At 52.7% G+C, this 16,389-nt stretch overlaps 1 protein-coding gene across 1 annotated transcript in view; it reads left to right on the top strand.

Annotated features, from left to right (window-relative positions):
- Nucleotides 1-3,922: 3,922 nt before the first annotated feature.
- Nucleotides 3,923-16,389, top strand: part of IL12RB2 (interleukin 12 receptor subunit beta 2) — a 14,580-nt gene continuing 2,113 nt past the window's right edge. Inside the window, exons 1-15 of the mRNA XM_031064079.1 lie at nucleotides 3,923-3,980; nucleotides 4,886-5,212; nucleotides 5,598-5,712; nucleotides 5,972-6,150; nucleotides 6,367-6,506; nucleotides 7,149-7,293; nucleotides 8,965-9,044; nucleotides 11,503-11,719; nucleotides 12,438-12,638; nucleotides 13,414-13,515; nucleotides 13,593-13,748; nucleotides 14,801-14,935; nucleotides 15,235-15,322; nucleotides 15,937-16,036; nucleotides 16,146-16,355. Coding sequence (XP_030919939.1) covers nucleotides 3,923-3,980; nucleotides 4,886-5,212; nucleotides 5,598-5,712; nucleotides 5,972-6,150; nucleotides 6,367-6,506; nucleotides 7,149-7,293; nucleotides 8,965-9,044; nucleotides 11,503-11,719; nucleotides 12,438-12,638; nucleotides 13,414-13,515; nucleotides 13,593-13,748; nucleotides 14,801-14,935; nucleotides 15,235-15,322; nucleotides 15,937-16,036; nucleotides 16,146-16,355 — 2,253 coding nt within the window. The remainder of the gene's footprint in view (nucleotides 3,981-4,885; nucleotides 5,213-5,597; nucleotides 5,713-5,971; nucleotides 6,151-6,366; nucleotides 6,507-7,148; nucleotides 7,294-8,964; nucleotides 9,045-11,502; nucleotides 11,720-12,437; nucleotides 12,639-13,413; nucleotides 13,516-13,592; nucleotides 13,749-14,800; nucleotides 14,936-15,234; nucleotides 15,323-15,936; nucleotides 16,037-16,145; nucleotides 16,356-16,389) is intronic.

Here is a 16,389-nt window from a genome sequence, read left to right on the forward strand (position 1 = left end):
TCCCGCACATCCCGGGCTGCGCTCACAAAACCTGCGGCCGGCAGCGCCAGGACACTGCGAGCGAAGGGAACGCGAGCTTTGCCCCGGGCTGTGTCCCTGCCAGCGGCTCCTCCCGGGTTTTAATGGATTCTGTGGTCAGCGGGAGTCAGCAAAGGAGGAATCGTAGGGAAAAGCAGAGTTTGGGGCTTAATGTTGTGGGAGAGGGCAGAGCAGGAAAGGAAAATGGAGGAAAAAGAAAAGGGGAAAAGATGAAAAAGATAGATGAAAAAGATAAAAAAGATAAAAAAAATTAAAAATATAAAAAAGAAAAAATTGAAAAGATTAAAAAGATAAAAGATAAAGATTAAAAAGATACGATAAGAAAGATGAAAAAGAAAGGGAAAAAGATGAAAAAAGATGAAAAAAGATAAAAAAGATAAAAAAGATAAAAAAAAAGATAAAAATATGAAAAAGATAAAAAAGAAAGGGAAAAATATGAAAAAGGTGATAAAGATAAAAGATGATAAAAAGATTAGATTAAAAAAAGATAAAGATAAAAAGATAAAAAGATAAAATCATTTAAAAGATTTTGAAATATTTTAAAATATTAAAAAGGAAAAAGGAAAAAGGAAAGGGGGAAAAAGGAGAACGGGTAAAAAAGGAAAAGAAAAAGGACAAAGAAAAGGGAGAAAAAGAAGAAAAAAAAAGTAATAGAAAAAGAAAGAAGAAAAAGGAAACAAGACAAAGGCAAAGAAAAAATGCGAAAGAAGAGAAAGGGGGAAAAGAAAAAAGAAAAGCGGAAAACAACTATATAAAGGAAAGAAAATTTACAAAGAAAAACCAAAACTTTTTTAAAAGAGAAGAAAAAGGAAATAAGAAAAAAATAGAAGTAAAAAGGAAATAAATGGTGGACCGGTGATTTCCTCCCGCCTGTCGCTAGAAGACAACCCCGATCACCTGAGCCATCCATCAGCACCTTCCCCCGAACGCGTCCGGGGCAGCGGAACCAGCCCGGGGCAGCGGAACCGGCCCGGGGCAGCGGAACAAACCCGGCCCCGCTCCGGCGCTGCGGGCGGAGCTCCGGGCCCGAACAGCCCCGGGCGCGCATGGACCGGCGGCGGGGACGGGGCTGCGTCCCACCGAACCCCCTCCTGGAGCTGGGAGGGCTCTGGAGAATGGGAACCGTCACGGGAACTGATGAAGAGAGAGGGGAAACAAGAGGTAAAAAGGAGATTTTGATATTCGGAATTTTGTGGGGTATTAACTCCCCCAGCCCCTTCAGTAAATTAATGATGATTATTGGCAGGGAGGGAAAGGAGTCCAAATGTTGCTCCTGGGTTTTGGGAGGAGGAAAAGGAGCTGGAGGCTCAAAGGCAGAATTTGGGATTCCTGGGAGCTGCACATGTTGTGTCCCCTCATTTCTAGAGCTGCCCTGACATACCCGTGCTGAGGCGTCCGAGGTAAGAAAAGCTGATCACAACCAGGCAGAAAAGCTGGGTTTATGTCACTGATGGCCTGAAAAGAGAAGGAACAACAATAGCAAGATATGAAACTCTGTTAAATGTGGCAGTGGGTTGTGGGAGTGCTGCAAAAATGAGAGAAAGCAGAAATCATCTTACAGAGAAGGTAAAATGAGAGTGGATGTGCCTCTGGACGAGCCCCTCGCTCTGAGCAAAGAATCTATTTTTTTATCTCCTCTTCCTCTTCCTCTCCTCTCCCTCCTGTTCTCTTTTTCCCTTTTCTTTTCCCTTCCTTTCCCGTCCCGAGCATCCTCCGGGCCAGGCGGGGCCGGGGCGCAGGCGGGGCTCGGAGCGGCCGCGGGGCTCGGGGTGAGTGACTGCTGCTGCTCTGGGATTTTCATTGCCCTGGGATGTTCCTGCTCCGGGATTTTATTTGCCCTGGGATTCTCCTGCTCCGGGATTTTCATTGCCATGGGGTTCTCCTACCCCGGGATTTTCACTGCTTTGGGATTCTCCTGCCCTGAGATATTCCTGCTCCGGGATGTTCCTGCACTGGTATTTTCATTACCCTGGGATTCTCTTCCCCGGGATTTTCATTGCTTTGGGATGCTCCTGCCCCGGGATATTCCTGCTCCGGGATGTTCCTGCACTGCGATTTTCTTTGCCCCAGGGTTTTCTTTGCCCCGGGATGCTCCTGCTCTGGGATTTTCATTGCTTTCGGATGCTGCTGTTCTGGGATGTTCAATGTTTTGGGATTCTCCTGCCCCGGGATGCTTCTAACTTGGGATTTTCTCTGCTGTGAGATGCTCTTGTCCTGGGATTCTCCTTGCCCTGGGATGCTGCTGCCCCGGGATTTTTTTGCCCCAGGATTTTCTTTGCCCCGGGATTTTTCTTGCCCTGGGGTGTTCCTTACCTGGGATTTTCTTTGCCCTGGGGTGTCCCTTACCTGGCATTTTCTTTGCCCCGGATTTTCTTTGCCCCGGGGTGCTTCTGTCCCGGGATTTTCCTGTCCCAGGCGGCTCCTGCCCCGGGATCCGTGTTTTCCAGCGATGCTGCTGCCCAGGAATTCTCACTTTCCCCGATGTCCCCTGCAGGCTGGGATGGAGCAGCCCCAGGAGAGCAGAGCCCAAGGCCCCTCCTGGCAATCCCTGAGCTCCGATTCCATCTCCCACTCCTCCAGCTTTGGGAACAGCCCCGGATGGGACAGTCCCGAGGTTTGGGGTGACCTGGGGTGCCACTGTCCTCCCAGAGCTTCCCCAAAAACTCAGCCAGAGCCAGGAACTGGGGATGTGTGAGATTCGGGGCACAAATTTGGGGTTATTCTGCCTGAAATGACTGAGACGTTCCTCTTTCCTCTGCTGCCCGGTCTGTTGTTCCTGCCGGTTCCGGGAAGGCACAGCAGAGGTTTTTTAGGGACAAGTGGGGTTGAAAGCCAGCTCTGAGCTGTGGTGCTTCACAGCTGCTTTCATTTCAGAGCTGCAGGGACAGCCAGAGTCCCTGGGGCACACCCACAGCGTGCCAGAGAGGGTGGCCTGGGGCTCTCAGAGGAGATTTTGGGGGTAAGAGCACGAACAGGACCAGGCTGGTACCCAGAGACATCCCCTGGGCTTATTTCAGTACCCTCCAACCAGCAAGGCTGATTTCCCTCCCTGTTCTGTCACCTGGGAGGGGCGTTCCCATTAATTTCCCCCTATTAATTCCTCTTAATTTCCCATTAATTCCCCTGAATTTCCCATTAATTTCCCCCTGTTAATTCCCCTGAATTTCCCATTAATTTCCCCCTATTAATTCCCCCGAATTTCCCAAGAATTTCCCTTTTCCTCAGCTCTGAGCTGGAGCTGCTCCTCAGCAGTTTCTCATCCTTTACTCCCATCACAGCTCACATCCTCTGACCAAAGGCTTTGAAGCAGGGCTGGATTTAAGGCTGAATTTTGAGCCTGGATTTGAGGCTGAATTTTGAGGCTGGATTTTGAGGCTGGGTTTTTGGCTGGGTTTAAGGCTGGATTTTGAGCCTGGATTTTAGGCTGAATTTTGAGGCTGGATTTTGCCCGTTTTCTCAGCTATTTCGGGCCCTTTGCTGTCAGCAGCAGCTGTTTGCAGGCTGTTGACACAGCCCCCAGGCTTAGTGGAAGGCAGAGCATTTCCCTGAAGAAGCTGCTGAGATTGCTCATCCCGGCACTTACGAATCACCTACAGAAGGCACCACACGAGCAGCTCCCGGCTGAGCTGAGGCTCTGCTGCCAGGCTCAACACCACAGCCTCTGGATTCTAACAAAACCAGAGAATGTTCATTAGAAAGGTCTCACAAAATGAGCATTTGGGATTTTCCAGACAAATCTTTTTTTCTACTTTACTACTTTCTACTTTACAATAAAGTAAAAGGAGTAAAGCAGGAAAAAAGTAGAAAACCACAACGATGTGTACATGATATCCCCACTTTTTTGGAGCTGGTAACAGGAATTCCTCTCTCTCCAGGCACCAAAATGCCATTTCCACGGATCATGCCCTCAGCACTTTGGTTGGTGCTGCATCTCACAGCAGGTAAGAGAGGCTTCTTCCTACACAGCAATTAACTCTCAGATGAGGCTCTCAGCCTAATTAGGGTGGGGTTTTTCCAGCTTCTACCCCGAGTGCCAGTGAACATTTTCCTTTCTGGGTTAATGAATGATGCAGGGAGTTTGTTTGGTTTTCAGTTCCAGGCAGAGCTGTTGGGTTCGTGAGAAAAGGCACCGGGACAGGCAGAGCTCATAAACAGGAAAAAATCACAGAATCCCAGAATTTGGGTTTGGGTTGGGAGGACCTCAGAGCCCATCCAGTGCCCCCCCTGCCATGGCAGGGACACCTCCCACTGTCCCAGGTGCTCCAGCCCCAGTGTCCAGCCTGGCCTTGGGCACTGCCAGGGATCCAGGGGCAGCCACAGCTGCTCTGGGAATTCCAGCCCAGCCCCTGCCCACCCTGCCAGGGAACAATTCCCAATTCCCAATCTCCCATCCAGCCCTGCCCTCTGGCAGTGGGAGCCATTCCCTGTGTGCTGTCCCTCCATGCCTTGTCCCCAGTCCCTCTGCAGCTCTCCTGGAGCCCCTTCAGGCCCTGGCAGGGGCTCTGAGCTCTGCCTGGATCCTTCTCCTCTCCAGGTGAGCACCCCCAGGTGTCCCAGCCTGGCTCCAGCCCTGCAGCAGCTCCAGGTCCTTCCTCCAGCTCCTGCCCCAGCTCTGCTGACCCAGGCACTTTTCCAATCCCAACAAAAGGACGGTTCTGGCAGGTTTTATCTGGGATTTTGGGGACTGGGAGTGACCCGTGGCTGCTGATCCCAGACAGGTCCCAGCAGTTCCTGTGCAGAGCCTGGAATTTCTCCACCGAAGGTCTGGGGAGGCTCCTGCTGGAGCCCAACCTGTCCTGCAGCCAGGGGAGGGTTCTGCTGAGGCTGTTTTGCTCTTCCCTTGCAGGACCCTGCAGGAGGGGGGCAGTGAGTGCCAGCAGAGCCGCCCGTGGCACCACAGAGGTCTGTGCCAAGGGGACCGTGACCGCCAGCCCCTGCTGTGCCGTCCCTGGGGGCACCAACGTCACCCTGTCGTGCCAGCTGGCAGCCCCACGGGCACGGGGCTGGTGCTGGGCAGCGATTTTCCTCAACAGCTCCGAGCAAACCCGAGCCTGGGGGGCCTCAGTGAGCAAAACCTTCCTGGTCACTGCCCACGGCAGGCACTACTTCACCTGCAAGTGCATCTGTGGGGACAGGACAATGCTCATCTGTGGCATCGACATCCACTGTGGGAGTAAGGAAAATCCCTTCTTAATCACTGCCTAAAGTCCTTAATTACTCCTTGCAGCTCCCCTGTGGGAGAGGGAAGCCTGCGAGGCACCGCCAGGGGTGGCTTTGTCCAGCACTGCTGCTGGGAGTCCCACTGGGAATATTCCTGGCTGGAATTGGGCAGCTCTGTTATTCCTGAAGGGAGAGAGGCTCAACAAATCTGCCTGCCCAGAGCAAACAACACCCTCCCTGCCCTGCATGCCCTCAAATGGCTCCTACCCATGTCTTTGGGAAAGCACCACTGGAGCCAGCCTGGATGGAGCTCTGGCAGCCTGCTCTGGTTGGAGGTGTTGGCCTGAAGGACCCTGAAAGGTCATGGATGTCAGGACTGACAGGAATTTCTGTTTCAGACCCTCCAGACGAGCCCAGGAACGTGTCCTGTATCCAGAAGGGGACACAGGGACGTCCCACCTGCACCTGGCACAAGGGCAGGCTCACCTACCTCCCCACTGCCTATGGGATAGAGTGAGTGCTGGGGTGCAAATACAATCAATGCCTAATTATCCCCTGCAGCAGCTTCCTCATCATGCCCTGCAGCCCCCTCGGGGTTCAGTGAAGAGGCTGTGCCAGTCCATCCCTTGGGAAAGGGAGCCCTGTCCCCACACCCCAGGGCTCACCCTGTCCCCACGTCCTGGGGTGAATCCCTAAGCCAGGACACCCCAGCCCCCAGGGCTCACCTTTCCTGCTCCACAGAAATCCAACCGATCCTTTGCTCCTGCTCCAGGCTCTCCAACGGCACCGACGCCTTTTCCTTTCCAGAAGAAGCTCCCAGTCAGGTGTTGTTTGGCTCTGGGGCTCTGAGCAAGCTGGATTTTGACTCCAATTACACCGTGGTGGTTTCTGCCTCCAATCCATTGGGAAATGCCTCTTCCCAGCCATTCACCTTCACGCTGATAGACATAGGTGAGGCACCACTGCCCCCCTCTCAGTCAGCCCCAGACCTTGAGGGAGAGCTGAAAATATTCAGGACCTTTTAGAAAAAAACATTAAACCTGTTGGAAAAACCACCCATCCAGCCTAAAGCAACAATCCTATTTTCCACCTAACCCCCCCTTCAGGGCCGCGCTGCCTCTCTGAGCCCTGTTTGTTTCTCTGGTTGTTTCTCTGTTTTGCTGCCAGTGAAGCCACTCCCTCCCGAGTTTTCGGTGGAATTTGATGATTCCTCAGCCACCAGCTGCACCATCGTGTGGCACCACGAGGCACAGGCACGGCACTGCAGGCTGAGGCACCGTCCCCTCGGCAGGCACGGCTGGAGCACGGTAATCCTGCTGGGATTCAGGGAATTCTGCAGCTGCTGGCCAGGAAAGGGCTCTGGGGAGAGCTCAGAGCCCTGCCAGGGCCTGAAGGGGCTCCAGGACAGCTGGGGACAAGGGATGGAGGGACAGGACGCAGGGAATGGCTGGGATGGAAAGAAGGTAGATTTAGATATTGGGATATTGGGAAGGAATTGTTCCCTGGGGAGGGGTTGGGATGCAATTCCCAGATTTGCTGTGGCTGCCCCTGGATCCCTGGCAGTGCTCAAGGCCAGGCTGGAGCAGCCTGGGACAGTGGGAGGTGTCCCTGCCATGGCAGGGGTGGCACTGGATGGGATTTAAGCTCCCTCCCAACCCAAACATTCCAGGATTCCATGAAGTTTTTACTGTAAGTGGCGAAAAGAACATTTTGCTGGGAGCTGAGCACATCACCCAGACAGAGATTTTGCTATTGGCACGTAAGAAATAAGGGATTTTTCAGATGAAGTCCTGCAGGTCTGATGATTCCTTTGAGTTTCTGAGGCTGCCTCAGCTCAGGATTTCTCTGCTGTTTTTAAATCCGTGTCTGGATTTGTAACTCAGCCTCTCGCTGCCTGCAGCCCTTGTTTCCTCGGGAGTTTAATACCAATTTCCCCATCCCCACTGAAGGTCGAGAGCCTCAGCAGGGAGAAATTCCATCTGCAGGGGCTGGAGCCCGACACAGCCCACGAGTTCCAGGTGAGCTGCAGGATGCTGCCGGGCCGGGGGCTGTGGAGTGACTGGAGCAGCAGCCAGGGCAGCACCCCAGCAGCAGGTAAAGGTTAATTGGTGTTAAACTGGTAAATTGGTAAAGAACTGCCCTGCCCAGGGCCGCACCCCAGCAGCAGGTAAAGGTTAATTGGTGTTAAACTGGTAAATTGGTAAAGAACTGCCCTGCTCTACCCTCACCCAGCTCTGGGCTCTGCACCCACAGCAAACTCCAGCTCAGGAGCCCAAACTCTGCTGGGCTGCTCTGGGCAAACTGCAGATCCAGACCCCGAGCCAACAGGGAGAAGTTTCTGTAAGAAATTTGTGGTTTTAATGAGCAAACAGCGAAGCTGCTCCAAACCAGAGCTCCCTGAGAACAGCTGAAGGGTTTAGGGGTTGGAATGAGATGATTACCCCAGTAATTCTGTGGCTCTCTGCTCTCCTGCTTGGCTTTGGCTGCTCCTTTTTGTGAATTACTGCCAGCCCGTGGGGCTGGTGCTGTTCTGAGTCACCCATTTCCCCTTTCCCCCGTGACAGCAGCAATTTCTGTAAGAGGCATTGATGGATTCAGGAGGTGTGAACTTTTCCCTGCCTCCCCCACCTTCCTCTCAACAGTTTTCTCCCCTTTTCGTTGCACCCTGAGTTTGTGGCTGTCACCCCCACCCTGCCCCTGGGGTTTTTAGCTGATCTTTGTGCCCTCAGAGCCAGGGGAGGCTGCAGACAAGCACCTCTGGGTGCATCCTCACTGCCCTGTGCTGCAGGAGCTGAACTTCTCCACAAGCTGTCTCCTTGCAAACCCAAAATCAAATCTTTCCAGGGAGAAATTCCTGTTCCTTTTTGTGTGAAGTACCAAAAACCTCGTTCATGCGGCTCACAGGTGTTCAAACCCAGGCTGGAGGGCAGCAGATGCAATCCCATATTCGGATTTTTCTGCTCTGAGCTCGCAGCCAACGCTCTGGTTTTATTTCTGCTGCTGCTTTTTGTTTCTGTTCCAGTCCCTCCCTGCAGCCACTCCAGGACAAGCTGCTCCCACCATGCTGACCTGGGGGGGTTTGTGCCTGAGCCACAGCCCTGGGTGCTCATCAGCTGCCCCTGCTCCAGCTATCAATGATTAGTGCTTGAATGGATGCGTTGGTGCTGCTCAGGGTCCCCGAGGAGCAAAGCTCTGTCATCCTCTGTCACCTCAGCTTTCCTTACCCATTCATCTCTGATGCTGGATTTTGGGAGCCAGGTCTTCCCTTTGATGTCATTTTGGGAGGTTTCTTCAAAATACCAAGAGTTTCCAGTCAGAATTGTGGAAGGAACAGGGGTTTAAGCTGCCTCAGAGAAGCTGTTAAAGGCATTTATTAGACAGGAACCACATCCCCTCATCCGAGGCTGCCTGTTGTTCTGGGATGGATGGAGCCAAGCCCAAGGACCTTCAGGAGCCTCAAATTTATGCAAAGACAGGACTAATGCTGTGCTTTGATGTGTGGCTTCCCTTGGGAGCCATCCAGATTACTGAGGTCAGGACAAAGCCACCGGCACATCCCAACTCCTCTCCCTGGGCTTATGGATTGTTCTCCTCCTGATCCCACCCTCAAAGCAGCCAAACAACAGCAAACCCGGGTTATCACACCCTGCAGCACTCCAGGGGCATTTGAAAGATTAAATTTGAATTGCCTCAGGGGTTTTACCTCCTCGTTTGTTGGCTCCAAACCCCAGCCACTGCCACTGCTCTGCTTTTCCTTGTCTCCAGTGCCAACGGGGACCCTGGATGTGTGGTACCGGCAGCAGGAGCTGCACTCGGGGCTCCAGAACCTCTCCCTCTTCTGGAAGGTGAGTGCAGTGAAACCCCACGGCCTGGCTGGAACAGACAGGTGGCTGCACAGGAGGGCAGCAGCCTCCCCTGAAATGGAAAATGAAACTCCCTCCCTCCTAATTGTTATAATTTTGAAATTAAGAGGCTCTCAGGCAAAGATATGGGAGCAGGAATAAGATATGGGAGCAGGTCCTTATTAGGGAAATAATAAAAATAAAATGAAAATGCAGCAATACAAAACAAACCTGCCAGAGTGAGAGCAGGGGTGTCAGGGGGTGTCACAGCCCCATGCCATGGGGGCTCAGCCCTCCTGCAGTGCCAGCTGTGCTGCTGCTGGAGCAGGGATCCTGCACAAGGGGGGAGTTTTCCTCTGCAGCTCCAGGGCTGCTGCACATGGGCCTGGGCTCCCTCTGGCAATGCAGGGCAGCAGAAAGCTGCTCCTCTGGGAATGCAGGGCAGCAGAAAGCTGCTCCTCTGGGAATGCAGAGGGCAAAGGCTGCTGTGGTGTCCCAAAGCTCAGATTGGATCCAGGTAGGAATGCTTGGCTCCTCCCCTGGGCGGAGCATCTCCCCATGGGATGATGGAATTTGATCAGCTATGCAGGGACACTCCCTGGCCATGAACAGAAGATAATTAATAATTAATGGCCCATGAACATCAGAGATCTCCTGGAGGGAGGATTGGCTGTGGGAGAGATAAAGAAAACTGCCCAATGAACAGAGTGCCCCACCTCTGACAGATGGGGATGGAACACACAGCCCCAGCCACACCTTGTAACCCAGGATAGCCCAGCAGAGGCAGCAAAACCCAGCCAGGTGAGGGGAAATGAAACCAGAGCCAGGTGACAGGAGAAAGGATGACTTTTAGGATGGCAGGGAAGGAGCACAAAGGTTTCACCAGTTCCCAGGGACAGGGAAACAGACCAAGGGTCCCCTCCCTATTTCTCCTCTTACTCATCAGCATTTTTCTGCCTGCAATTTCATGGAATGCCAGAATTATTTGGATTGGGAGGGATCCCGAATGTCATCCTGTTCCATAGCAGGGACACCTCCCACTGTCCCAGAGTGCTCCAAACCCATCCAGCCTGGCCTTGAGCACTGCCAGGGATCCAGGGGCAGCCACAGCTGCTCTGGGAATTCCATCCCAGCCCCTCCCCACCCTCCCAGGAACAATTCCCAATTCCCAATCTCCCATCCATCCCTGCCCTCTGGCAGTGGTAGCCATTCCCTGTGTCCTGTCCCTCATCCCTTTATCCCAAGCCCCTCTCCACATTCCCCAGCTGACAGCATTTTTGGGGTCTGCTGGGCAGAGCTGGAAACATTCCACTGAGAATTTGGTGTAAAACCCACCAGAGTCAGGTAAAAAAATTCACTGTGTCGTCCCCCCACCAACACCACGCTGCAAGTGAAAGCAGAAATTCTCGTGTAATTTTGTGACCCCAGACTTTGTGGCTTCAGCTTGCAAACCTTTATCTTGCAGCACTTTCTTTATCAGGAGTGACTTCCTGCAGCATCATTCATAAAACAGGGTAATAAACTGCCTTTAGAGGTTTCACTGCAGCTCCCAAGCCAGGCTCACACTCAAGACCACTTCCTACCCAGGGTGTGCTCTTGTTCTCACACAAACACCCAGCAAAAGGGTTGAAAATTTAATTTCAGCAGGTTTCCAGGGCTGCCTCAGTCCTGAGCTGCTGCCAAAGCACTGCGAACATTTTGGTTTGTGCTTTGTTTCGTTATGACAAACATCAGCCAAACAAAGGAATTAATGTCACAGACACATCAGGAAACTGAAACTGAGAGTACAACTGCAGGCACCCAGAGGGTGCTAAAACCAGGGTGTGGTGTTCCACAGACTGTCAGAGGTGTCTTCTGAGTGGTTCAATTTAAATAATTCTTTATGGTGGCTTTAAGCAAAATCGAAGGTTTTCCTCCCAGGCAAAACCTGCTCATTTTGACAAATCCAGCCGAGCAGCTGATCATCTTTTTTTTTCCTTCCTTGTGAAGAGTCTGGCTTTCAGTGGGGAAAAAAAAAAGTGTGAATTCAGCCTCAGAGCAGGAAGGGTTTCAGTGTCCTCAGGACAGGAAGGGTTTCAGTGTTCTCTCACAGAAAAACAGAAATTGGGTGGGACAAATAAATCCTGAAATCGTTTGGGTTGGGATGGACCTTAAAGCCCATCCCATTCGATCTCCTGCCATGGCAGGGACACCTCCCACTGTCCCAGGCTGCTCCAAACCCATCCAGCCTGGCCTTGGGCACTGCCAGGGATCCAGGGGCAGCCACAGCTGCTCTGGGAATTCTATTCCAGGGCCTGCCCATCCTCTCAGGAACAACTCCTACTTCCCAACATCCCATCCAGCCCTGTCCTGCGTCCATGTAAAGCCATTCCCTGTGCCCTGTCCCTCCATCCCTCATCCCCAGCACTCCCAGCTGGCAGCACCTTGCTCACAGCCGGTGACAGATGCACTGTCCCCGCAGGCTCTGAGCAGGTGGGAGGCAGGAGGGAGAATCCTGTGCTACAACGTGACCTTGGAATCCCTGGAGCAGGGCAAGCTCCCGGCACAATCCCACCGCACCACCCAGACCAGCTTCTCCAGGGTCACGCCCAGGGCGGGGCACAGGGTGACGGTGACCGCGCACAGCCCGCGGGGCAGTTCCGCCCCTGCCACCGTCCTGACCCACCTGGGCAGCCCAGGTAAGGCTCCTGCAGCTGGGGATGGCTGGGGGTACTGCTCTGCTAGGCCACACCCCCATTGTGCCACACCCCCACTGTGCCACACCCCGCCAGGCCACACCCCATTGTGCCACACCCCACTGTGCCACACCCCCATTGTGCTACCCCCCCACTGTGCCACACCCCCACTGTGCCACACCCCGCCAGGCCACACCCCATTGTGCCACACCCTGCCAGGCCACACCCCCATGTGCCACACCCCCGCCGGGCCACCGCCCTGCTGAGATTGTGGCGCCTCCGCCTTGTGCTCACCTCAGTGAACCTCAGGGATGTGCAGATGCCTTTTCCCTGCAGTTCCTGCGGGTGAGCAGCCCCTGCTCTCCGAGCCAGAGGGGCTCCAGCCCTCGGGATGGCCCCGTTCCTCCTCTGGAATCACCGCAGCAGCTCCACACCCCAGTGCTTCCATCGGGGCAGGGTGTTGGGGTGTGCCCTGCCAGCACCTGCCAGGGCTTGGGATGGCACAGGCAGGCCGAGCTGTGGGTGCCCCATCCATGAGAAAAGCCAGGAATGTCACTGTTCCTGCCAGCAAACCCTCACCCTGCCACCTTCTCTTTCACTATAATTCATTTTATCCTTCCCACGGTGCCAAAGTGGATGGGACCAGCAATCCCCACATCCCTGGTTTGACTGAGGCTGCCAGAACCTTGTGCTGACAGCGGGTTTTGTTCTCCCCTGCCAGATCTGCCCCCTCCCCAGCGGGTCTGTGCCGTGGGCCTGGGGAACAGCAGCATCCTGGTGAGCTGGAGCCCCCCTGCTGGAGCCGCCCTGCCCGTTGGGGGGTACCTGGTGGAGTGGGCAGAGCCCTGGAGGGAGCCACGCCTGCAGCCCCAGCACAGCTGGGTCAAGCTGCCCCCGTCCCACCTGTCCACTGTCATAGCAGGTAATGTCCACTGTGACAGCAGGCAATGCCACCTGTCCCCTGTGACAGCAGGTAATGTCACCTGTCCACTGTGACAGCAGGTAATGTCACCTGTCTCCTGTGACAGCAGGCAATGCCACCTGTCTCCTGTGGTAGCAGGCAATGCCACCTGTCCACTGTGACAGCAGGTAATGTCACCTGTCCCCTGTGATAGCAGGTAATGTCCACTGTGACAGCAGATAATGCCACCCCGGGCTGGGCACAGCACCAGCTTGGTTGGAAAATATTCTTGGCAACAAGTCAGGTGGGAATTTGGGCTCCAAGGCCAAGCTGGAACAGTCAGGGATGGTGGAGGGTATCCCTACCATGGCATGGGTGGCACTGGATGGGCTTTGAGGTCCCTCCCAAGCCAAACCAGTCTGGGAGTCTATATTTCTATATATTTCTATATATTTCTATATATATTATATAGAAAGATATATTATTTATATATTTTAAATATAAAAATATATGAATAAAATACACATTAAAATAAAATATATAAATGTATATCAATATATAAATATATTAAACTTAAATATGGAATATTGGCAGTGGGAAACCATTAATTTTCAGTTTAAAGCCCAGTAAGGCTCTGCCAGGCTCAGAAGATCAGAGAAAATTTCTTTCCCTTCTTTATGAAAGATCTGTCAATAATCACAAGATTCATCTCAGATTTAAGCAGCTGCTGCAATATTTCTGCCCTGACTGCAAATCCCTGAAGATGCAGCTCTGCAGCTGTGATTTCTCCCCCCAGAGCACATCAGAGATAACGTCTGCTATCAGATCCACGTGTCTGCACTTTATCAGGACAGAGCTGGGCAGGCAGCATCAGTCAGGGGAAACTCCACAGCTCAAGGTAAACCCCAGGAATGCTGTCCAGGTGTTTGTAAGGCGTTTTAAGCTCAGCTCTAACACCAGTCCTGTGCCTTGCAGCCCCATCAGCTGGGCCCCAGATGCTCACAACCCCCTGGGCCAGCGGTGTCCTGGTTTCCTGGGAGGAGATCCCAGCCCCCCAGCAGAGGGGCTGCATCACTGGCTACCACATCTACCTGCACAGGAAGGATGGGCAGGGCCAGCCCGAGGTCCATGGTGGGTGCCTGGGGCTGGAAATGCTTCTCCTGCTCCCCTGTCATTGCTGAGGGTTTTTTGGGGGATCAATCTAAGTCACTTTCAGCCTGAAACTATCAGATTTATTCCTGCTTCTTCCTGACCTTCCTATTCTTTTTCCTCCTCTTCTTATTCCTCTTTATCTTTTTCTTCCTTACCTTCCTCATCTTCTCCTTTTATTTTTCTTCCTCCTCCTCTTATTCCTCTTCTTATTCTTCTTTCTTCCTCTTCTTCTTCCTATTCCTGCTCTTATTCCTCTTCCTCTTCTCTTTTTCTCTTACTCATCTTCCTTTTCTTTTTTCTTATTCCTCTTCCTCCTATTCTTCTTCCTCCTCCTTTTTCCTCTTATTCTTCCTTTTCTTTTTCCTTATTCTTCCTCCTTCTTTTCCTCTTTCTCCTCTTACTCATCTTCCTCTTCCTTTTTTTCCCTCTTACTCGTCTTCCTTTTTCCTTAATCCTCTTCCTCCTCCTCTTCTTCTTTTTCTTTTTCTTATTCTTCTTCCTTTTCTTTTTCCTCCTTCCTCCTCCTCTTCTTCTTCCTATTCCTCCTCTTATTCATCTTCCTCTTCTTTTTTTCTCTTACTCCTCTTCCTTTTCTTTTTCCTTAATCCTCTTCTGCCTCCTCTTCTTCTTCCTCCTCCTTTTTCCTATTATTCTTCTTCCTTTTCTTTTTCCTTCTTCTTCTTCCTATTCTTCCTCTTGTCTTCCTCTTTTTTTTCTCTTACTCATCTTTTCTTTTTCCTTATTCCTCTTCCTCCTCCTCTTCTTCCTTCTCTTTTCCCCTCTCCTTCTTCCTCTTCTTCTTCCTATTCCTCCTATTTGTCTTCCTATTCATTTTCCTCTCTTACTCGCCTTCCTTTTTTTTTCCTTAATCTTCTTCCACCTCCTCTTCTTCTTTCTCATCCTTTTCGTTTTCCTTATTCCTCCTCTTTTTCCTCCTCCTCCCCTTCCTGCCTCCCCTCAGAGCCCGGTTCCAGCTGCGGGCAGTAAATCCCGTGCCAGGCTCTCCATTCCCACCCCTGTTTTCCCCGCAGCCGTTCCCGCCGGGGCTCCTCGCTCCCTGCACCTCCCTCACCTGGAGCCGGGCGAGCACCACGAGCTCTGGATGACAGCGGCGACCGCGGCCGGGGAGGGGCCCCGGGGCAACAGCGACAGCGTCTGCCTGGACAGTAAGGACACGGTGCCGGGGCACTCCTTGCCCTTGGATCCCCTTTCCCGCTCTCTGGGAATGCTTTCCCTGCTCCACTGCAGTCACTGGAGCTCTCCAAGCCTTCTGAAGATCTCTTGGTGGTGAAGATTTGCAGTTTCAGCTGTGTTTGAGATGTGGAGTCTCCTCCTTTGCCTTCAAGCTCCCAAGCGCTGTGCTCTTTCCTCTGTGGTGAAGGGTGGTTTATCCACAGAGCACAGAAAGATTTGGGGTTTTTTTCCTCTTTTGGTGGAGCTGAATGGTGGCTGCTCTGCATTCCAGGTGCTGGGGGCTGGCTGACTCTGGTGCTCATCTGCAGCTTCTTCATCCTCTCAGCCTGCCTTTGTTCTGTGCCTCCAGCAAGGAGAGTGTGAGTGGATCCATCAGCTGTGTCCCAATAAAACCGGGGTGGTTATAAGGAGGGATTAAATCCCACAAAGGTTTGGGTTGAAAGAGATCTTAAATCCCACCCAGAGCCACCCCTGCCATGGCAGGGACACCTGCCACTGTCCCAGGTGCTCCAGCCCCAATGTCCAGCCTGGCCTTGGGCACTGCCAGGGATCCAGGGGCAGCCCCAGCTGCTCTGGGCACCCTGTGCAGTGCATTTTAAAAATCTTCACTCCTATCTAATCTAAATCAACCCTCTTTTAGTTTAAAACCATTTTCGCTCATCCTACAGGATGGTCATGCCCCTTCATGAGCATGGAACAGCGAGGATTGTTCAAAATGAAGGTTTCAGAGTACATGAATGATAATAAAATCAGGCTCTAAACTAATACACCTGTAGTCCATAGATACTGTGAATTTTTAACCAGATCTTGAAACCAAACTGAAGGGGAGCAATCCCTGGGAATTATCCCCACCCAGCCAAGAGCTCTGAGGGCGGATCCACAATCACACCTGGGTTAATTCCACACCCGAGGAGCACAAGGGTGCTGCAGGTCTCACCATTCACGTTTTTAATTGCATGTATCCCCCCTGCAGGCTGCAGTGGCTCCTGTCCTTCCTCCTGCCGCAGTGGCAGAGCAAAGCCATTCCCGACCCTGCCAACGCCACGTGGGCCAAGAGCTTAGCGGCTGCCAAGGTAAATTAGAGGGGTTTTCCTTCTAATCCCACAACCTTCATTAAAAAAGCAATTGGAGCCATGCGAGCCAGTAATCTCCTGAAGCAGCAAATCCAGCAATCTCTGGCAGGGGATAATCTCCGCTGGAGGATGTGCTGGGCGAATTAAAGTGCAGAAGAACGCTGAGATCTCCCGTTTCCAGCGGGATGAGCGGCTGTGGGGAGCGAGTCCCGGAGATCCGTGCCGGGATTCATTCCGTGTCCCCCCGCAGGCGGAGCTGAGCGCTCCCTCCAGCCCCTTCGTGCCCGGCGGCGCCTTCGAGGAGCCCGAAACGAGCCCGGTGGAGGAGACCCCGGCTCACCCCGAGCCCCCCA

Source organism: Geospiza fortis, unplaced genomic scaffold, assembly GCF_000277835.1.
Source record: "Geospiza fortis unplaced genomic scaffold, GeoFor_1.0 scaffold69, whole genome shotgun sequence".
In the NCBI taxonomy this organism is placed as follows: Eukaryota; Metazoa; Chordata; class Aves; order Passeriformes; family Thraupidae; genus Geospiza; species Geospiza fortis.